Genomic DNA, 24,226 nt, shown 5'->3' with positions numbered 1-24,226 from the left:
TCACCACAGGGGCAAACAGCAAAGCGGGAGTTACGCGAGCTGTACCACAGGAAGGGTTTCACAGCCAGCTCAGCCCCTGGGTGCTCGCCAGCACGCCCGACTGCTCCTCCCCGCGCCCCAGCCTCGGCCCGCCCACTGTTTCAACATTGCCCAATAGGCGCCGAGGAGGAGGTGTTGGGGCGGCCGCACGCTGTACGGCCGTTCACGTCTACGCGGTGACGTCACGCGTCGGTGCACCTGTCGGACTTTGGATTCCTGCTGCTTTTCTTCCTCTTCCGCGGCTTTGGTCCGGAACCTACATCCTCTTTCTCGTAGTGCAAGTTCTTCCGCGGCCGGAATTGGGCTGCGTGATGGGGAAGGAAGGTGTGGTGGATTGAAAACCATTCTACTTCATTCCCGAGTTAGAGGATGGGTCAATTTTAGTATTTTAGAAGAAAAGTGAGGTTGGAGGTTTTTATTTTCAAATTTGAGTAGAAACAGGTTGACTCTAGGGCCCAAAGCAAGCGGATCTAACTTAATGCTGCACCTGTGTTTGAAGAAGGCCGAGAAAAGTCTCACTTGGCAAAATTTCCGTAACCTTTTCGGTAGAAAACTCCAGGTGTCTTAAATTGCGGTAGTTTCCGTTGTGTGTAGCTTATTCCGGTGGAGCTCCCAGGATAGCTAGGTTTTTAGGCTTGAAACAGATGCAGAATCCAAAGGCAGCGCAGAAAACAGCTACTGATTTTGCTATGCCTCTGACCTGCAAGGTGAGTAGCATTCTGAGTGAAGATTTGTTAGCCGTCATGTTCCCGAATTTTGGGTTAGCTGTGATGCCAGGGCTGTCATCTTGGTTTATCTTATAACAAATTAACTTACATGATGTTAAATCTACCCCGTTCAGGTATATGCCCTCAAACATTCTCTCAGATTTCACCTATTCAGGAAGTGTTGAAGGACCTTTGAACAGAATGGAAGTAGGTTCCAGGAAGAGATTAAAATTGAACTCAGAGAATGGTGTTTATTTTCGCTAAATTTGCCCAAATTTAAAGTAAATATTGGGTTTTTCTTTAGTTTAGACTTACATGTATATCAAGACATTGTGTATATATAACGTTCTGATATGAGAAGCTTCCTTAGAATCTCGTTAATTTTCCATATAATATGCTTTATTTGTATAGAATTTTAAAACTGGAGCACATATAAGGTAATTACATATACATTATGCATGTTTATGAGAATTGAATCAATAGTGACCATGCCAATTTTTTTTTGGTAATTCAGAAGTTAAGTTTTGCAAACTATAAACTTCTTTGAACTATGCAGTTTAGTTATTACAGTATCATTGTGGCTTGTGTCATTGATTGTTGAATCTTCCCAGAAATCCTTTTCATCTTTAAAGAGTTACTTTTGAAGATTTTTTCTTATTGAGGTCGGTATGGAAATAATTTAACCAATGTCAGTTTTACGTGCCTTTATGAGTAACAGGAAAATACCACCTGTGTAGTTCAAGAGTGCATAAGTATAGCAGTTAAAATGCTAAAAGGTGTTGCTGCCGATTGCATCCAATGGCTAAAAAAAACCCAGACGTGTGACCTACAGATAATTTCTCAAATTAGGTACGCTTTTATGACCTCTGGTTAATAGGAACAGCCATTGTTGGCAGAATACATGACAGATTTCATCCCGCTCCCACATTCTACCTTTCATATTCTTCAAAGACTGATTTTTTTAATGGTCTAGTTGACATACAATATTATATTTCACTTGTACAACATAGGGATTCTACATTTACATATTTTACCATATGATTACCACATATTTAGTAACTCAAAGACTAATTCTTTGCTTGAAAAATGAGTCAAATTATTTTAAGAGGTCAATGTGAGTGTTTAGTACCTGCATTTTTACATAGAAATTGTGTTTTAGCATGTGTTTTCAATCATATGTAGCTCATAAGGATGTAAATATTTAACCTGATTTTGGACATATACACTTCAGAGAAACAGAGTGACTGAGGTTATTATTTTGTTAGTATATTGGCTATTTTCCAGGTCATGTTGGTAATAGGCTTTCCATTTCCTGTAATGACATGTTGGTAATAATTTTCAGACTGCTCAGGAAGCCAGATTTGATCTCTGTGGTGTCGATTATCGAAGCAATATTCTTTGGGTTTTGGCCACTATCACTGCTTTGTAGAACTTTTAGCTAAGTTTCAAACTTGTCAGCAAGGATTTAAAACATATAATATGACATTAATATTTATTGAGTGAATCCTATGATTCAGAATCTTTCCTAAATATCTTTTATGGATTATCTCAATTCTCACACCAACTCCATGAAGTAGGTAATTTCAAGTTTTGCCATTATACAAATCTGGAAACTGAGGCATAGAGGATTTAAACTTGCCCAAGATCTCAGAAAGTGTTAGAACTGAGCCTGAAGCCTGGCAGGATGATGTCAGAGTTCTTGCCCTGAATGGCTGCACTGTATTGTAGATAAGACTAGTCAAAATGCTAGAAGAAAAGGTAGGATGAGGGAGATGGCACCATAGGTTCATTTGGGTTTTTTTTCCAACTATAAAAGTAATGTAAAATTACAGAAACTCTGAAAAATCTTTTTTTGTTGTTCTTTAAAACTTTTATCCTACTACTATAATGAACCCTTTCTTGGTGCTTCTGTAATCGTGAAACCTTTTACTGGACTTGTGTTCTGTGTGCTTACTCCCCATCTCCAAATGTATTTGTTGCCTTTTTGGTTCCATATTTGATTCATGCCTATACTTTTGCTTCAGTTAACCTCTTCTCCCATCTCTGTTCCATAAAATCCCACTTACTTTTTAAGGTCCAGCCCAAGTGTGTCTCTTCCAAAGAAGGTTTCTCATCATCGATTACAGCGGGAGGTGGTCTTTTCTATGAGCTTTTATAACAATTCATGTGTCTTCTGTGACATCTGTCATGTATTAACTTTTATTATATAGGTGTTTAGTAATTTATAGGAAAACATTACAGTATCTCTTTCGAGGACAGTATATAAAGTAACTTATACTGAGGTTTACTGAAAGCTGTTAGCCCTATAGAAATATGGTGTCATTAATCAATAAAAATTATGTTTTTAAAACAATTTCTGGTACATTATAGCTATCCTATAAATATTAATAAATTAATAAATTGTCGAAATTTACTGTCATATTTTAATCTCAACAGTTCTTAAAATATTTATATGAAAATTCTTCTTACATACAAAGGGCTAGATCAGTTTCACTTCCCTGCCATTATTGCTTTTGAGACTTTTGTCCATTTCCGTGGTTGCTATTATTTGAGATTTTCATTTCTTTTTTCACTCAGATTATACCTACTTTTCTGTCAGCTCACTGGCCAGCCAGATAGCTGACAAACACACCTTTAACACTTAGCCATGGTCCTCAGCCCTAACCAGCCTTCTTTACAAAAGAAGCAAAACTTTGTTGGGAACTATGAAGAATCAGTGTATTACTTCAGGCCGTCGGTCCCTTATTCACCCATTTCGAAGGTCTTCCTATTTCTGTTCCTCACTCCTTCTACCCTCTGAATTCTGGTGGTGTACTAAGTTTGCAGTTTGAGGGCTAGATTGGTGTACTGAAGTTACGTTCACTTCGTTGTAGTCTGGCCTTGAATAGGACTAAACCTGGATCTATAATCCTACAGTTGGAAAGAACACTCTGATCCTGAGCCTTTTAAGCTGTAGGAGACTAAAATTTGTTTCTTCCACCTGTTTTGAATTAACTAGTCAAGTCAGAAACTTAGTGGATATCTTAGATTTCTTCTTCACTATTCCCCACGTTTTAAATGTTATCACTTCATTTTAAATATTTCTCAAAACTTTGTGTACTCCTCCATGTTGCTATGTCTTAGTTCAATATGCCCTCACTGTCTTATATTTAGAATTGTTCGAGCGTCTGCTAATAAGGGTCACCTAACTCCTCTCCCTGCCTTTAGCCTTTCAGTCTCTTCTAATCTATCTTCCACAGTGCTGCTAGCACGGGCCTGCTAAAATTCATATCTGATTATGTGGTTTCTCTTTTAAAATTCTTAATGGTTTCCCATATGTGTAAATGAGATAATAAGTTCCTTAGCATGACATACGAGCCCCTCCCTTCTTGATCTGCCTTATGTTCACCTCTCCAGCTACTCTCTAGTACCCTACCTCTTCCAGTAGCTCTACCCAAGCAGGTTTTGTTACTATGCTGCTGTTTTTGCACATACTTTTTTGGACTGTACTGACTTTTCATCTCATAGCCTAGTCGACTCATCCTAATCATTTAATACTCAGCTAAAACCTTCCCTCTATTACTGAGTGTTTACAGACTTTCCTAGACAGTGTGCTTATTCCTTTTCAGTATTATCAAATACCTTGTGTATACCTCTCCCATGGTACTTATACCATACTGTAGTTATTTGTATGTCTTTTCTCCTTTACTGCCATGAGAATAGGGATCATATCTTAGAATTCATTATCCTAGCACAAGGCTTTGTGCCTGGTATATCTAGGTGCTCAGTAAATGTTTGTTGAATAAATTAATAAGTGACTCTGAAAACTAACATTGGCTATTAGGTAGATGGTGATTCTATAAACTCATATAAGGAGAGTAGAAGGACAAGCAGGTTTGGGGAAAATACTCAGTTTCGGTCTGTTTGAATTTGAGTTATCATACAACCTCCAAGGAGAAATGTAGCATTAATTTGTTAAGCATTTGTTATTCATTCATACTATAAATATAAATTTTGTAGATATAGACAAGATTATTCTAAGATTTATATGGATAGGTAAAGAAACTAGAATAGTTAACACAGTTTTGAATAATAAGAATAAAGTATGAGAAGTCAATCTATCCAATTTCAAAATATCATAGAGCTACAATAATCAAGGCTGGTATTGTTGTTCGTATAGACACATAGATAAATGGAACAGAACAGAGAATTCTGAAATAGACCCACATAAATATGCCCAACTAGTTTTTGATAGGGGCACAAAAACAATTCAGTGGAAGAAAGATACGCATAGCCCATAAAGGAATAATTGATAAATTGAACCTCATCAAAATTAAATGCTTTTGCTCTGCTATAGACCCTGTTAAAAGGAAGAAAATCAAGCTACAGACTGGGAGAAAATATTTACAAACAACATATCTGACAAAGGATTAGTGCCTAGAACATATATTCTAAAATATAAAACAGCATTATAAAAGCCATCCAATTAGAAAACGGGCAAAAGATACGAACAGTCATTTTACTGAAGAGAAAATGCAGATAGCAAATAAGCACATAAAAAGATGTTCAACATCATTAACCATTAGGGAAATGCAAATTAAAACAATGAAACATCACTACCCACCTATCAGAATGGCTAAAATTAAAAATAGTGACAACACTGAGTGCTGGTAAGGATATGGAGAAACCAGAGCACTCATACATTGTTGATTGGAATGTAAAATTGGCAGTTTTTAAAAAAACTAAACGGGCAGTTACCAAATGGCTCACCTATTTTACTCTTTGTCTTTTATTCCAGAGAAATGAACATTTATATTCACACACACACAAAACGTGTGCGTGGATATTTATAGCAACTTTATTCATAATAGTCAGAACCTAGAAAAGAGCCAGATATTCTTCAGTGGGTGAATGGTTAAAAAACTGTGGTACATTCATACCATTCAACACTAAGCAATAAAAAGGGAGGAACTATTGATGCCACAAACAGGATGAATCTTCATATAATTAGTAACATACTGTATGATTCCATTTATATAGTTTCAAATAGCAAATTTATAGAAATAGAAAAGATTATGGGTTACCAGGGGATATGGAAGGGCTAGGAGGGGGCTGGAAGAATGTGGGTGTGGCTATCAAAGGGCAACAGGGGAGGTCCTCCTAGCGATGAAAATGTCTTATTTCTTGACTATATTGATGTCAATATCCTGATCATGGTATTATACTATAGTTTTACATGTTATCATTGGTTACTGAATAAAGGGTACAAGGATCTCTCCATTATTTATTATAATGCACGTGAAATCACAATTTTTTTCAAAGTAAGTTTAATTAGAAAAAAAATTGAACACAATATGTGCCAGGTACTGTGCTGCCCATCAAATATGCTGAGCAAAAATTGATGCAGTAACAGACCTTATGATACCTTCTAGAAGCAAAGTTGGATTTTAATGAAATAATCACATAAGTATAATATTACAACTGTGATGAGTGCTTAAAAGAAGAAGAGATATAAGAACTAGTAATGAAAATTTGACCTAGTAGGGAAAGATTTACCCAGGTAGCAAATAGGTCAAGGAAGGCTTCCCTTACTAGCTGCATAACTTTGGACAAGTTATTTAAACACTTTGTGCCTCAGTTTTCTGATCTGTTAAGTGGGGATAATAATATTACCTAAGCTTTAGGGTTGAGATTGTGTTTAACACAGATATTAAATGAGTTAATTTGTTACATGCTTAGGGTAGGGCCTAATATATTGTAAACTCTGTTTAAGAATTTGTTAATGGAAGGGAGGGAGAGAGAGAGGGGGAGGGAGAAGGGAAGGGGAAGGGAGAAGGGAGGAAAAAAAAGAAAAAGAAAAATGAAAAGAAAGATATGAGAGCTGAAGAATGAGTAGGATAGTTGATCAGATAAAGAGAAGGTATGTTCTGGGCTCAGGGAGCAATAAAGGCCCTGGGGCAGGAGACAGGAAAGATCCTGGTAAGACTGAGAGGAAGATCAGTGAGTTGAGTGCTGCAAGAAGTACACACTACAGAATGAAGTGGGAGAAGTAAGGCAGAGGCCAAGGCTGCATAGTGCTTTGTCTGCTAAAGGTGGTGAGAAATGGTTAAGACTTCAATACATGCAGCAGGGAGAGATAAGACTTGCTTTTAGAAAAGACCATGCTGGCTGCTTGTGGAGATCAGATTAGAGGCGGTCAAGGTGATTCCACATAGCTCATTTAGGAACTTATGAAATAAACCAGGCTTTACCCTTGGAGATTTTTATAAGTTATCACACTAATCTTCATAACTCTGCAAGAATGAATTTGCAAGCTACTGTATGACCATTATAATCTTTTGAAATGGTTTTAAATATATTTTTGACAATTAAAAAGGAAAAGGTGACTTTGTACTATTTTAATTTTTTTAATGTGCAAAATTTCAGCTGTTATGATGTAAATAGCCTTTTGTGGGCAAGCCTGGGAATTGAGTTTAGAACCTAAAAAGATTTAACTTTGGTATCCAGTGTTGTATTTCCTTTATGCTGCCGTAGAATTTTGGATACTTCATAGCAGTGCTATTCGATAAAAATATCTGTGCTAAAAATGCGAACCATATATGTAATTTTAAATTTCTTAGTAGCCATATTAAAAAGGTAAAAAGAAAATGGTAAGATTAATTTTAATACTATATTTTATTTAATCCAATATATCTAAAGTATTATTTTAACACACATCCATATAAAATTATTAATGAAATTTTTTTCTTATTAAGTCTTAGAAGTTTAGTAGATGTTTTACCTTAGAGCACATCTCAGTTTGGACTGGCCATGTTTCCAGGCCAGTGGCTGCTGATCAGACAGTACAGCTCTGTAGGTTTCTGGGTTAAGAGGAAGAATGGTTTTCTTTTGTTGTTGTTGTTGTTAATGTTATTGAATTTGTAGAAATGATAACCCACACAGGCCTGAGCTTAAACTTTCAGAACAGAGTTGGTCGCTCTCGTTAAAAGAAAGGTGTGGAATCTAGATATCTCAGAGGCATTAGTGAAATTAATTTTTGTAAACATTTTGAAAGGAAGTTACCAGTTAACATTTATGTTTTTTGAGGGACTTTTGGGGATAAAATAGAGGACATACGTTGGGACTTGCTGACTGAGGTCCTAGTGTACAGAAAGTTCTAATTATTTTAGGGCAATATCTCAGTGATGTGTAGCCCTGTAACTATTATTGTATGTTGTCAAATGTATTTAGCCTGCCTAGTCTAATTATTGAAGAAGTGAAGAATAGAATGGCTTGTGTTCTTTGAAAAATTTTAGCATAAATGCTTTGATATATCAAAATTAAAATTATTCTTGAATTATTAATGCTTTTTTTTTAAACCTTTGGTTATTTACTCAAGAGCCACAATATTTAATTTGGTTGCTTCTAATGGACACTGCAAAGTGCTTATCATAAACAGTTATTTTCATTCTATTCTACATTAACATTTACCTTAAATATAAAACTCTAATTAGTACATTCTAACAAATCTCAGTATGTTATAATAGCCCATTTGGTAGAGGTAGGTAACCATAAAACATTAATAAAGTTGCAAAGGCATACGCATTTAAATTTTTCTTTATAATTTATGTGCTAGTATTTGTATAGAGTATTTGTTTATTGAACACTGAATACATTTTTGTTTTTTACCTCATTGATTGAATAAACAGTATGACATTTGACATTTATTATCCATATATTATGGGTGGGTATATCACCCGTACCAGTCACTATGCCAGATACTGAGACTAGAGACTTGTTCTCAAGGAACTCTCAAAACTTCTCTAAAGTGGTTATTATGTTAGGAAATTTATGTACTAAATCTTTTAAAAATAATAATATTTTTCTAGAAAGAGGTATAAAAAGCTTTACAAATAATTTTTAATTGTTATAGTTCTTCGAAGTTATTTTTCCATGTGGAAAAGGAAAAATTTTCGAGGACAAGAGATTGTCTTAAAATATTCCAAGTCTTCAGTACTAGAATTCAGCATTAGAATTATAGTATGCTTAGTTCCATTTGTCTTTTGGTTTCTGGATGTACTTATTTGACATGTCCAGTAAATCTTGTTTTACAAGGCTTGGTGGCATTAGTTTTATGACAATCTTTCAAGTCCCACATATGAACCTTTCAAGTTTATTGCTAATGTCTACCACACTTACGGTGAACTCTCATTTTGATGTTGAGCAAGTAGATAGATGTATTTTTTAAAAAATCAAACTGTGTAGGAGCAATACTGTTTTTAAAGTATAAAATAAGAACAATGAAAATGTATGCTTATTTGGTATTTTCTGCTTTGAAAAAATGAAAATTGTTATCTGTTATATATTCCATGGCTGATATTTCAAAGCACATGTTTTGAAAATTCAAATTTTAAAATGATGAAAGAATGAAATTAATATTTTAATATTAATTTAAATTACAGTATTTAAAATTAGTACTTACAACGGCTAAAATATTCAAACAGAACAGTCTCACTTTCGGACCTGGTACTTCAGCCATCTTGTTCTTTTCTCCTGTGGGCAACTTTCTTGGAAATAACTCCAGATAGTTTATACACACACAAGCAATTACACACTGTATTTCCCCATACACACACTTTTTATGGGGGAAAAAAAAAAAAAAAACCACATATATTGTAGGAGACTCTAAACACTTGTCTCTGTACTTTGGTTTTCAACTTAACAATTAATATTGGAGATTGTTTGATACCACTACATAAAGAAATTCTTCATTCTTTTTTACAGCTGCATAGTAAAAATAGAATTATTAAATCATACCAAAAGACTTAACATAATAGATGTTTAGCTTACAGCGAATGAATTTAGTATTTTTTTAATACAGAGATCAGAAGTTTCCTTTTGTCCTATTAAACTAGATGATTTTATTATATTGAGAAAATTTTTAAACCCTTTTTTTTTTTTCCTTTTTTTCAGATAACCAGCCAGCTCAATGGAGTCTGAGCAGCTGTTCCATAGAGGCTACTATAGAAACAGTTACAACAGTATAACGAGTGCAAGTAGTGACGAGGAACTTTTAGATGGAGCTGGTGTTATTATGGACTTTCAAACTTCTGAAGATGACAATTTGTTAGATGGTGACACAGTAGTTGGTAAGTTTGACAATGCAAGTCTTAGTATTTGTAGTCATGCGTATCTACTGATCAGTATATACATTGTTTTTCTGAGGTTGCGTTTTGGGGCAATTTTTTTTTTAATTGAGGTGATTCATGTAATATAAACTTAGCCTTTGTTAAAGTGTACACTTCTGTGGCATTTAGAACATTCACAATGTAGTGCAACTGCCACGTCTATCTAGCTCTAAACATTTTTATTACCCCAGAAGAAAACCTCGTATTTGGATAAATTTTAAAATTTAAATATAACATAATGTAGAGAGTTATACAACTGTAATTGAGGTTCTCAGAGAAACAGAACTAATAGGTATATATTGAAATATAGAGAGAGATTTATTATGAAGTATTGTCTCACATCATTGTAGAGGCTGAGAAGTCCCTCAATTTGCTATCTGCAAACTGGAGGCCCAGGAAAGTTAGTGGTATAGTTCTAGTTTAAACTCAAAGGCTTGCGAACCAGGGGGACAAATGGTGTAAGTCTTGTCTGAGTCCGAAGGCCCCAGGTCCAGGAGTACTGATGTTCAAGGGCAGGAGAAGATAGATGTCTAAGCTCAAGCAGAGAGCAAATTCACCTGTCCTCTCTGCCTTTTTGTTCTATTCAGATCTTCAACTAATTGAATGATCACCATTTTCATCAGTGAGAGCATCTTTTTTCAGTTGACTCTCTTCTGGAAGGCCCTCACAGACACATAAACAGAAATAATGTTTTACCAGCTATCTGGGGATCCCTTAGCCCATTCAGGTCAACACATAAAATTAACCATTACAACAGTCATCAAATCATAAATGTAGAAATTGATGAATTTCTATGAAGTGAACATACTCATATAATTACCCCTCAGTCAAGAAATAAAATATTACCAGTTCTTCCAGAATACACCCCTGTTTCCCCTTCCAATTTCAAAGGTAACTTTATTTTGTTTTCTATTACTGTGTATTAGTTTCGCAGGCATTTAAACTTTATATAAATGGAATTACACTAAATATATTCTTTTGTGTCTGACATCATTTACTTAAGTTTTGAGATTTATCTATATTGTTGCATATAGCAGTAATTTGTTTTATTGCCATTGTATAAACATGTTGCAATCTATTCTATTTGTCATATATTGTTGATATTCATGTTTTTTCTTTCATATTTTGGCTATTAATAGCGCTGCTGGGAATTTTCATGGACATGTGTTTTTGTGCACATTATATACACAGTTCTGTGGAGTTGATATCTTAAAATGGAATTTTTAGATGATAGGGTATGTGCATCTTAGTGTTACCAGATACTGTCAAAGTTAGTTCCAAAGTGGCTGTAGCATGGACATTTGCCCAGCTATGCGTGAGAGTTCTAGTTGCCCCGCATCTTCACCAATACTTAATATTATTAGTTTTTAAATTCTTGGCTATTTTAGTGTAGGTATAGTAGTCTTGAATGTTGTTTTTTACATTTGCCCAGTGGCTTATAAATTTAAATGCTATTTTGTATGTTTATTGGATTTTAGATGGCCTCTTTTGAAGTGCTTGTCAATCTTTTTCCCTATTTTATAAGAGTTCTTTTTTTGTATTATATACAAAAACAATTATAGATACTCTGGATGATGATATTGTCACCATAGTGTTTTGTTTCATTTTATTTTTTCTTAGCCTACAGGTCGTCTCGAAGCAAATTAACATTAATGTCATCAAAGATTGAGAGGATTGCAGCATGGGTTAGACTTTCTGAAAGTTAGTCTATTTTTGGCTCACTTTATTTTTAGGGCACAGCCCTTGAGGATTTTAGTAGAAAGCCTAGTGCGTTTACCAAGACCCCTTCTCTTTGGTGGGCACTGAAATTCTTATCATTTTAGTCTCTTAACCACTGCTTTTTGCTTAGTTTCTCAGCCTCTCTCATGAAGTTTAGGGATTGTAATATTTTTAGGGGAAAAGCGTGATAGAATAAACTACTATCTTTTCTCCAAGATATTGGCCCATTCAAGTGCTTATTGCCTTGGGGTTCTGAACTTCAAATTTTGGCTCGTTGACCCCTTGAAACCACCAAAAGCGCTCAACCTTCTCTATCTTTTGGGCCCCACAGTCACTGTATTTACCAATCTGGAAATAGCCCAGGGGCAAAAAGTGGTCGAGACTCTTTATCTCTTACTTCTTTTTAGAATCTTGGCACTTCAAGTTCTTCCTGCCTTGTATGCCTCTGGCTCTTTTGGATGGTCTTTGATTTAAAAAAATATACACAGTAATTTGCTACTATTAGTAGTTTGCTCTCGTCATCACTGGTGAGATGATCCCCCTCATTTTAATTACAGAGTTATAAACCAGATAAACACATGTGTTCATAATTTGAAAAATCAGGTGAAATTTAACAGTGTACCCAATTTTCTATGTTTGGGAAGTTCCTTGGCCCTTATGTGAGGCAGAGAATTAACTCAGAGAAGTAGAAAGACAAAGTAGAAAGATCCAGTAAGTATTGGTGTTGTCTTCATTTGTAGGGTAGAGTGCCAAATGGGAAGAAGGAGCAAAGATATAAGAAAGGATCTTCTTTTGTTGCTTATTAAGCAAGATAATTTTCCTAGAACCTTATCAATAGACATCCTCTTTTATCACTGGCCAGAATTGGTTACATGTCCACACCTAGACTGACTGATAGCTGACAAAGAGGGATGGGATTACTGACTAGTTAGAACCATCATGATTCGTTCCCTGGAGTTAGCAAGGAATAATTTGGAATGACAGTAGGGTAAAGCAACCATTGGTATTTTCCATACAGATTCTGCCCTTAAGTTAGTCTACTTGACAGTACAAGATGTGAAACAACAATTGACAACAAGTATATAAGTGTTAAATTGTGTGGTGCAGATTGTAAATGTTACATCTCGGAAAAAAGGGTATTATTTTGGTACCCCTTTAGTGTTGCTCCGAGTGTTCTGGGAGGGGAGATAGTGCATGACGGCTCCACAGTAGGAAAAAGTATCATGGTGTGAGACAGTGAACGACCTTTCCTAAGATAGTGATATCCTTTCTTTCAGCAAAGCTGATGTGGTCCTTTTAACAGTAGTTGGAAGTGGAATGTCGTAGAAGTGGGGGCCTCAGATTAAATCCACCCTCATGGGCTGGGGTAGATGTCAGCCGAAGACCTCATTTCTGTGTCTGTATATAGTATCCTTAGCACAGTAACTGGCTCATGGTAAGGACTCAGTGTATAGTAGCTGCTTCTATTTTCTTCTATGTTCCTTCCCCTTTAGATGTATTAAACTCTGACCTCCATCTTAAGCAATTTTCTTTTACTTTAGTATTCAAGTGAGATGTGAGGAATATTTCCAGTAATATTGAAAAAAGGATATAGATCTAAAACTCAGCTATGACATCTGCATTAAGATTTAGGTTTTAGGGATAAACCACTTTGGACTTCACTAACTCCACTAGGTAATTGAGTTTGTTGTTGTTGTATAGATCATGTTTTCTCAAATAATTTAAAAAGATGGACCTACTTATTTTAAAATAGAATCAACCTTATCTGCTCAGAGTTTATACTAAGTAAGCTAGAATACACTGTGATTAAAAAAAAAAAAAATAGAAGTTAGCTCCAATAATGATGATTCATTGGTAATATCAGTTAAAAATTTAAACAAGTGAAAATTTGAAAAATTGGAGTTGATATATATTTACATTAAGTATATCTAATTTGAGCGATTCACTTTAGGTCTATATAATTCAACTTCTTTGGAAATGCGAAACTTTTTATTACAAGTAGCAGGAAGAGAGGGCCAAAATTTTCTTGTCAGAGTTGTAGTCATTATAGAGAACTGTATAGTTCTTGGCTTCATTGAAAATAAAACACGTGAGTTTTCATCAGTACAAGTTTACTATTGGTCTTAGATAGTACAATCTTCATTTGAATTAAGAAAACACTTAGATTAGTAGGGTGAACACTATTAGCCACTTGTTTAGCAAATTAGTTTTCAACAATTACATTAATCATATTAATGAGTTCAAAACTTAGATTATTATATCCCTTTTTATCATGTCCGAAATGTGAATAATATGGTTTTCAAGAATCACTCCAGGCTTCTAGATTGTGTATAAATGATAGATCACAAACTGATAGTAAATGTGAGAGGAATGATAGGGCTCACTCCTAATTTCTTCAAATTTCTATCTGTAGATAACCTTAAAAAAAAAAAAACTTTGTAAATACTAAAATTCAAATGTAAAGTGTTATTTTTTTCTAAAATCTTGGGACATGTGGTAACCGGGAATGGAATACAGAGACATAACATAGATTATTATATTTCACATATGTATCTCATCCTGAGCCTCAGAACTCACAAACCACATAAGGCTGCATAGTATGAGACTAAGAGGTAGATTGTTCAGTTCAAGGTCTTACAATCCTTGTCTCTGCTAAAATTCACCTTCTCAGGTTCTAGAGATCTAGCACTTTCATTTGAATATCTGTTTTTAGATTTAGCTTTATTCAATATGTTTGTGATTTTACTCAAACATCTCAGTTCAGGGTTTAGTTTTTAGTTTGGCAGACACAGGAGTATGAATTCATCATTGTGAAACTCAGCTGTCTCTTATTAGTAGTTCATATTAACCAAGATTTTAGGTGTTAGGTTAAAAAAAAAAAAAGCAAACATATTTACAGTGAGAACTATGCTAATGCTCTACTTCATTTGAAAGGAAGTATGTCAAGCAGCTTATGAAGACACAAAGTCTCATAATTAAGTATTTGAGAAAGATGAACCAAAGGAAAAACAGCTCAAAGTGACATAGAATGTAGAGATGACTGAGGCCAATAAAAAAATATTAACAATATACTTTTTAAGGGAAGACTACAAAATTTGCCACATTAAAAATTAAAAGAAAATTTTTAATACTTTAATTCATTTAAAAATAACTCATTACATTGTAACATTAACAACTTTTATGAATAATCAATCATATTTTTCAAAATAAACATAAATTTAGTGAGAGGAGTGTCATTGTTTCACGGTTTTGTAAATATCTCTAACATCTGGCTTAATAGAAAACCCCTAGAGTTTCTGCTGCTTCTCCATTCACTCTATTGTGATATGTTGTTTGGTTGAAACATATAAGAAATATGTGTTTTTATGTGTATATACGTACATACATACAGTTGACTTTTGAACAACATGGGTTTGAACTGTGTGGGTCCACTTATACACAGATTTTTTTCAATAAATATATTGGAAAATTTTTTGGAAATTCTAAGAAACTTGCAAACTATATGCCCTAGAAATATTGAAAAAGAAAAAAATATATGTCACGAATGCATACAAAGTATGTATCTTCTTTTTCTTATGGTTTTCTTAGTATTTTCTTAACTTTTTCAAAAGAATACAATATATAATACCTATAACATTCAAAATTTGTATTAATTAACTTTATGTTATTGGCAAGGCTTCAGTCAACATTAGGCTATTAGTAGTTAAATTTTTGGAAAGTTAGATGTTATATGTGGATTTTCAACTGCTGGGGTGGGGAATTGTCTGTGCCTCTACTCGTAACATCCTATGTTGTTCAGGGGTCAACTGTATAAGAATATATATTTTTATATATAAGAAATATATAAGAAAATTTGGCCTTATACAAATATATAGTTAGAAAAGGAAGACATAATTTAAATAACCTTTCATATCATTGTGATATTCTTCTTTAATAGTGCACCAAAACTTGACAAATGATAATTTCTTAAAGATGAATTGCACTGTAGAAGCTGAAACCATATTAATGAACGTTTTATGCTGTCTTAAAATCATTGGCCTATCTTGTGCTTCAACTGGATCTACTACCCATGCATGATTTTAGAATATCACAAATTAGTCCTTTGGAAATTATTCACTGATGTATAGTTTGCTAGGGCTGCCATAACAAAGTACCACCTATTGGGTGGCTTTAACAATGGAAATTTATTTTCTCACAGTTCTGGAGGCTAAAAGGTCAATATCCAGGTTTTGACAGGGTTGATTTCTTCTGAGGCCTCAGCTTGTAGATGGCTGTCTTCTTCCTGCATTCTGACGTGGTCCTGTCTATTTGTGTCCTAATCTCTTCTTATAAGGATACTAGGCAAATTGGATTAGGGCCAATCCTGGTAGCCTCATTTAACCTTAATTACCTTTCTAAAGGCCCTATCTCCAAATAATCACATTCTGAGGCACTTAGGGTTAGGACTTCTATCATATGAATTTTGGTGGGACACAATTCAGCACATAACAGATCTCGCTAATGTTCACACATTTTATTACACAAAACCAACAAAGCCTCATTTTTTAACATGGCCACCAATCTCAACTGTATAAGAAATCTTTAACTATTGGGAAACTGTCACGCTCACAGTTGTGAATACACGTTTTCCAAATTTAATTTTTGCTTGAAAGCTCAAATTTTATTACTGGCAACAAATACTGTTCGTTGTTTTACTTGAAGAGACAGGTTCACTTGGTGCGTTTCGAGAAAATGTCTGCCAGATACCAAAGTCTAAATAATTATAGTTTGTGTATCAATTGTTTTTTTGAATAAAAATAGTGCTCCATGAAGAAAAGTTCACCCACAACTCAAATGTTTAGATAAGTGCTTTTCCTCAAGATGGAACCATTGTTCAACAGTATAAGCAAAAGTGCTGTATACTTCCCAGTTCATCACAAAGGATGTTAAAAGGAGGTGTTTTCAAGGATTGCAGTTTAGTAAAATGGATTAATTTTTACTTGTTTATGAAGGATATTTGGAAGCAAAATAGGCCTTTTGTTTTCTGGGAGTACATGGGGGAAAGAATACAATGACTGCTAGTACATTTTGTGCCACTGCTTCAATTTGCACTAGATGCAAGCCATTTTACCTACTGTTGCATTCGCATCACATAATAGGATGAAAAAGGTAAAGAATGTTGTGTAGGCTGAATAATGACCCTCCACATTGTAATTTCTGGAGCCTTTAAATATGTTATTTTAGATGATGAAAAGGATTTAATGGTTTTGGCTTACTGAAGAATCATGAGATGGTGAGATTATTCAGGATTATCTGGGTGACCCCATGGTAAGCATGGGGTCTTTAAAAGAAGGAAGCAGGGGGATTGGAGTCTGAAGCTAGAAGTTGAAGTCGTAAGAGGACGGGGCCACAGGCCAAGGAATGTAGGTTGTCTCTAGAAGCTGACAAAAGCAAGGAAACCACTTTTCTCCTGAAGCCTCTAGAAGGAACCAGCCTGCAGACCCTTTGATTTTAGACTTCTGACTTCCAGAACCATAATAGATTTGTATTATTTTAAACCACTAAGTTTGTGGTAATTTGCTACAGTAGCACTGTTAAAATATTTTCATAATAATACATAAATGTATTATATATCCCCTGGAAAAGATCTTAGGGATCTCCAGGGGTCTGTAGAATACACTTGACCATACATTTGAGAGCTGTTTTAAGATGAGGTAGTTGCAAAGTGCACATTGAGTAATTGAATAAAATAACTTTCTGCATTGTATTATAAGCTATAAGAGTGGAAGGGCTTCTATAAAAAGGATAAAAGCTGTATATATATTATGATCCCAATTCTCTTAAAATGTTACATGTACGCGCGCACACACACACACATTTAGAGGGAAATACAACAAAGTAATGATTTTTCTCTTGGTGGTAGAATTTGGATGCTTTTTATTTTTCTTTATGCTTTTGAAAGTTTTTCTAAATTACCACTTTTAAAACTGCAGATTTATAAAACTTAGCCAAAACTTCCAAGTCATTATAAGGTATATTTGTCAGTGTAGGAAGCTGGCACATATTAATAGCTTGTTAACTTTTGAATATTTAGTGATATGGAAAATGTGACTGTATTTGGAGGTAGGGCCTTCCCTTCTGTTCTTGTCCCGAGCCTCTTACATGTTAGGTTTGAGCTTACATCTGGTGATCATATCTCCAGGTCTTTGTACATGTTTTCTTTGCCTGTAATAGCAATTATTACTTGTACATTGCTTCTAAGATTAGACCTCACTTCCTCTAGAAAGCCTTACCTGACATTTCAGGTTTGTCAAGTTGGGGCCCCTCCCATGTAGTAAATTGTATTGCTTCTGTTGCCTTTGCTTTTTTGACTTTCCTTATTCGCCTGATTTGTTTATAGCCTGCCCTCCTCCTAGATTTAGCTATATTATATTTTAGTATAATTATTCTAGTAATTCTTGTTGGTTTGTAAGTCACTTATTTTATGGTCAAGTTCTGTTTGGAGCTGACCCATTATGTATTGATTACATATTTTAGCTCTTGATGAGCAATCTTATTTTCCTTATTTCTAACCTTTGTGGGGAGGGGATATAGTAGATCATGGACAGCCACATATGCTATTTATTTCATCCTCCTTTCTTACAATGTCTAGTATATTGGCATGCACACAATAGAAGCTCATTAAAAGTTTGCTATTCTGTAAAATATTCATCTATTTAAAATATTACTAGTCATATTTTATAATTTTTAGGAGTCTTTTTTTTTCCCTTTTTTTTTTTAAATTGAACTAGGATGGTTATATAGAGAAAAGTTTTGGTTTAACTGGACACCTAAGAAGCTGGTAGGATATGTGGTGGAGTAACAGGAACTGTGTCACTCACCCACATTATTACAACTGCATTGCAGAGGGGCCCGTGGAAATGGTAGTGTCATCAGGAGGAAGAAGGCACAGGATGGAAGCTATTGTCTGTAATAACATCTAGCTCCCTGACATTAGTCAGTGTCATTACTTCTGTTTTTCAATTTTCTTATCTGAAAAATGAATGCAAAATATTTATTCCACCCACCCAACTCAGATTAGTTTTGGAAACAGAAGAATATAGTAAATAAGAGTATAGGAAGTCTTACTATTGTACATGAGAGTCCTTTGTGGCAATCGTGGTGTGGGTGCTTAAAGATAAACTTTTTTATGCTTTGTGTATATTTTGTATAATCACATTATATCATAACATTCAGATAGATTATCCTGGGTTCATAAAAATCGTATATGGTTAACTTCAGGACTTAGTAATTACTTGAATTGTCTTGGAGAAATGCTGATTCTAGAACTGAGCAGAGAAAATACAGCATGATTCCAGGGTATGTGGCATATGAGAAGTAAGGAAGTGTACTCAAAAACAAAACACAACAAAACAAAGATGAGGGACTGTCAAAGGAACATGAGAACTAACTTGAAAAAGCTCCTAATGGCAAAAACTGGAACAATTTGAGCAACAAAATAAATAATGTAGAATCGAATTGTAAGCAAAGTTTAAAATAAATATAAATGAGCACATATATATGACAGAAATGATATAAATTAATATAAATGATTGAACAAATAAATAGAGACAAGTCCCCCTTTAAAGAATTCCAAAAAATTTATGTAGATATTTCACCCTCATGGAGAAGGAGCTTAATTCTACCTCCTTCTCCTTTGAGGGTAGGCTAGATTTAGTGTTTCAGAGAAAAAGGGAAATTGTAATTTTGCAGTGGAGAAACTTGGCAGACACTTCCATAACCAGGTAATGAAGGTTAATATCACCAGTGATGTCATACGGATATTGTATACCCCTAACAGATAACAAGAAGGGCACTTTATCTTGTGATACTTTTGCAAAGACCTATAACCCATGTCTAACCAAAGGAAAAATAATAGACGAACCTAGACTGGTTGGGGCAGGGCAGTGGTGGGGGGCGGCATTATACAGGATATTTACCCAGTTAAAGTATGAAAAACAAGGAAAGACTGAGAAACTGTTATATACCAGAGGAGTTTGGGGACACAAGTTAACTAAATGCAATGTAATATCCTTGATTGGAACCTAGAAGAGAAAGAGGACTTTTATATAAAAGCTGCTGAAATCTAAATAAAATTTGGAGTGTCCTTAATAGTAATGTATCAATATCTGTTTCTTAGTCTAGACCAGTGCACCATGGAAATGTAGAATGTTAACAGTTGGGAAAACTGAGAAGTATTCGGAACTTCTTCATACTATCCTTGTAACTTTTTTGTAAATATAAAATTAGTTTGAAATAGTTTATTTTTAAAAAAAATAAGGCGGAAAGAGTTAACTTTTAAATAATAAAAGCAAATGTGCTTATTGTGGAAAAAATGATGAAAATAAAAGGAAGTAAATGAAAATTCCTCATAATCTTACCACCTATATAGATTAGATAACTGATTATTTTGGTATATATTTTTTCTAGATTTAATCCTATGCATATTTCATTCAGCACATAATTATTAGGCTCCTTTCACTGCTCTATCCTGAGCACCTAGCCAGACACCATGTTCGGTGTTCAGGATAGAGCAGTGAACAAGAGTGATGTGAGTCTTTCTCTCATGGAGTTTATACTCTAATGAGAGAGAATACCATTCAAATGAATAATAGTCCCACAAAAAACAATTACAGCTGTGCTATGGTAAGTGCTGTGAAGAGGTTTGGGTGTGATAACATATAATGGGGGAATCTAAGATGTGTCAAAATGAAAAGTCTGGCAGGTGAGGGTAAAGGTAGAATGGGAGTGCTAGGAGCTTGGGTACAGGTTGCAACTACAGGCAGAGGAAACTGCTTGCAAGAGAACCCTCGAGAAGGAGCTTAGAGCTTTAGAACAATGGCTGGAATGTAGAGAATGGAGCTAGAAAGTGGAGAAACTAAGGCTAAAGAGGTAATTAAGCAAGTCAGAGTCATTCATTTTAAGGTTTTGCCACTTTTTTCCTGAGTTATGAGAAATCATTAAAGGGTTTTAAAGCAGGGGAGTAATATGATCCTTGTAATTTTAAGAGCTCATTCAGCCTCTGTGTGAGCAAATGGATTGGTAGGAAGGTAAATGTAGTAACTAGTTTAGAAGAATGATGATAGTGTCTGACATAGTGACAGGGAGTATACTGCTTCAAAATAGATCTAGAGGTAAAATCAGCCAGATGTGCAGATTGTTTGGGTGTGGGCTGGGGTGGGGTAGAAGAGAGAGTTAAGTGTTAATATTTCTAGCATAGGATCCTGGTAGTGTCATTTACCAGGTGGAGAGTTTTTTATTTAATGAAAGCATTGCCTTATGGTCCAAAAGCTTATCTTAATTTTTTTTTTAGTATTGTGATTTTTAAAAATTTAATTTTGATTAAAGTTGACATATTAGTTTAAAGTGTACAACATAGTAATTCAGTATTTTTTATCCCTTATGAAGCGATCACAATATAGTAACCACACGTCACCATACAGTTATGATATTGACTATATTTTCTACTCTGTACATTGTATCCTCATGACCTATTTTATAACTGAAAGATTGTACTTCTTAATCTCCTTTTGCTTTTTTCCCCATCCTCCCACTCCCCACCCTCTGACAACTATCAGTTTGTTATCTATATCTGTGAGTTTGTTTCTTTTTCATTTAGTTTGTTTAGTTTATTAGATTTCATACATAAGTGGAATGATAGGTAATTTTTCTTTTTCTGGACAACTAATTTCACTTAACAATACTCTCTAGGTCTATCTGTGTTGTCACAGATGGCAAGATTTCATTTTTTTGATGGCTGAGTAATATTTTGTTGTTTATATGCACTACATCTTCTTTTCCCATTCAGCTCTGTGGATACCTAGACTTGTTCCATATTGTGGCTGTTGTACAATGCTGCAGTGTACATAGGGGTGCATATAACTTTTCAAATAAGCAGTTTTGTTTTGTTCGTTTGTTTGTTTGGATGAATACCCAGAGGTGGAATTGCTAGGTTGTATGGTAGTTCAATTTTTAATTTAAAAAACGTTTTTTTTTTTTAGGCGAGACAATCCTTGGTTGACCTCACAGATTGCAAGGGCCTTGTCATCTTACAATCCCTTATTTTATTTATTTATTTTTTTACGCCTACAGCACCTGGTCTTCCTAGGTGGTCTCCCATCCAAGTACTAACCAGGCCCGGCCCTGCTTAGCTTCTGAGATTAGACAATATCAGGCTTGTTCAGGGTGGCATGACCGTAGACAATTTTTAATTTTTTTGAAAAATCTTCATACTGTTTTCCATAGTGGCTGCACTAGTTTACAATCTCAACAATGCAACGAGGGTTCCTTTTTCTTACAACCTCGCCAGCACTTTTTGATAATAGCCTTTCTGACAGGTGCAAGTAATCTCTCATTGTGGTTTTGATTTATATTTCCTTGGTTATTAGTGATGTTGAGCATCTTTTCATGTGTCTGTTGGCTGTCCAAATGTCTTCTTTGAAGAAATGTCTATTCGGGTCTTTTGCCCATTTCTTAATTGGATTGTTTGTTTTTTGATGTTAAGTTGTATGAGTCCTTTATATATTTTTGATATTAACCTCTTATTGGACATATAATTTGCAAATATCTTCTCCCATTCAGTAGGTTGCTTTTTCGTCTTGTCGATGGTTTCCTTAGCTGTGCCAAAGCTTTTTAGTTTGATGTAATCCCGTCTGTTTATTTTTGCTTTTGTTGCCATTGCCCAAGGAGGCATATCCAAAAAATATTGTTAAGAATGATCTCAACGAGTTTATTGCCTCTTTTTTCTTCTAGGGTTTTATGGTTTCAGGTCTTATATTTAAGACTTTAATCTGTTTTGAGTTTATATTTAGATATGGTGTGAAAAAATGATCTTTTATTTTTTTGTTCAGTTTTCCCAGCACCATTTATTGAAGAAACTGTCTTTTTCCCATTGTTTGTTTTTGCCTCCTTTGTCATAGATTAATTGATTATATAAGCATGGTTTATTTCTATGCTTACTATTGTGTTCCATTGATCTATGTGCCTATTTTTGTGCCAGTACCATACTGTATTGATTACTATAGCTTTGTAGGATAGTTTGAAATCAGGACACATGATACCTCTAACTTTGATTTTCTTTTTCAAGATTCCTTTGGCTACTCAGGTATTCTGTTCTAGTTCTGTGAAAAACACCATTGGCATTTTTATACTGATTTCGTTGAATCCGTAGATTGCTTTGGTTGATGTGAACATGGTGTATCCCTCTATTTATTTGTGTCTTTTTCAGTTTCTTTCACCAGTGTTGTATAGTTTTGTGCATTGATCCTTTACCTCCATAGTTACCTTTATTTCTAGGTATCTTATTCTTTTAATGCAATTGTAAATGGGATTGTTTTCTTAATTTCTCTTTCTGATAGTTGGGTTATTTTCTATCTGGATGATCTATCCATTGATGTTAAAATGGGATGTTAAAGTACTCTACCATTAATGTAATACCGTCAGTCTCTCCCCTTTAATATTCGCTTTATGTGTTAAGTGCTTTTATTTTGGGTGTGTGGATGTTTATAAGTGTTATATCTTCTGTTGGTTTTATCTTTTTTATTATTATTATATAATACCCTTTCTTATCTCTTGTAACAACCTTTGTTTTAATGTCCGTTTTGTCTAAGTATCACTCACCCACCTTTCTTTTCATGTTCATTTGCCTGAAATATCTTTTTCCATCCCTTTACTTTTCAGTTTGTGTGACTTTCTATTTGAAGTGGCACTTTGATGCAGCATATGCATGGGTCTTTTTTTGTTTTTAATCTGTCCAACTACCCTGTGTCTTTTCATTGGAGCATTTAGTCCGTTTATATTTAAAGTGATTATGGACAGGTATGTACTTACTGCCATTTTTAAAATTGTTTTTTGAGTTTTGTTTTTTTTTTTAGTTCTTTTCCTTTCTTTCTCTCTTCTACATTGCTGACTTTCTTTAGTAATTTGTTTGGGTCTCTTTTTCTTTATTATTTATTTTTATTTATTATAGGTTTTTGGTTGGTGATTACCATGAGATTCACATATAGCAAGCTATATTGATAGCAGTCTATTTTAAGATGATGGTTGCTTAAGTTTTAACTCATTCTAAAAGTACTACATTTTTTATTCACCCCCTATATTCGTTTTTAATGTCATATTTTACATGTTTTGTGCATGTGTGTGTTCCCTTAATTTATTACTGTAGTTACACATGCCTTTTAACCTTCATACTAGCTTTATAATTGGTTGATTCACTACATTTTCTAAATATTTGCCTTTATCAGTGAGGTTTTTTTCTACCTATGTTTTCTTATTTTTACTTTTGGCCTTGTCTTTTCTGGTTAAAGAAGTTGCCATAGTATTTTTTTTTTTTGATGCCGTTTTAGTGGTGGTGGATTTCTTTAGTTTCTGATTGTCTAAGAAACTTTATCTCTTTTTTAATTCCAAATGATAGCCTTGCTAGGTAGAGTTATTTTTGGATATAGATTTTTACCTTTCATCACTTTAAATACATATTGCCAGCCCTTTCTGGCTTTCAAAGTTTCTTATGAAAAATTGACTGTTAGTCACATGGTGTGTGTAGGGTGTGTGTGTGTGTGTTCCTTGTACATAACAAGCTGCTTTTTTCTCTTTGCTTTT

At 34.4% G+C, this 24,226-nt stretch overlaps 1 protein-coding gene and 1 pseudogene across 3 annotated transcripts in view; one reads left to right on the top strand and one right to left on the bottom strand.

The window, feature by feature from the left end:
- The first annotated feature begins 227 nt into the window (after window positions 1-227).
- CLCN3 (chloride voltage-gated channel 3) overlaps window positions 228-24,226 on the top strand; it is a 77,812-nt gene continuing 53,813 nt past the window's right edge. For 2 of the 3 annotated variants that reach the window (XM_016148203.2, XM_016148201.2), the window contains exons 1-2: window positions 228-746; window positions 9,678-9,853. In XM_016148203.2, the coding sequence (XP_016003689.1) occupies window positions 9,694-9,853 (160 nt within the window). In that variant the 5' untranslated portion in view covers window positions 228-746; window positions 9,678-9,693. Of the gene's footprint in view, window positions 747-9,677; window positions 9,854-24,226 lie in introns of those variants that run through there. The other variant, XM_016148204.2, reaches the window with a different exon arrangement.
- On the bottom strand, window positions 21,713-21,831 carry LOC118612541 (annotated as a pseudogene).

This window comes from Rousettus aegyptiacus, unplaced genomic scaffold (genome assembly GCF_014176215.1).
Source record: "Rousettus aegyptiacus isolate mRouAeg1 unplaced genomic scaffold, mRouAeg1.p scaffold_m13_p_16, whole genome shotgun sequence".
Taxonomy (NCBI): domain Eukaryota; kingdom Metazoa; phylum Chordata; class Mammalia; order Chiroptera; family Pteropodidae; genus Rousettus; species Rousettus aegyptiacus.
This window is presented reverse-complemented; position numbering and strand designations above follow the sequence as displayed.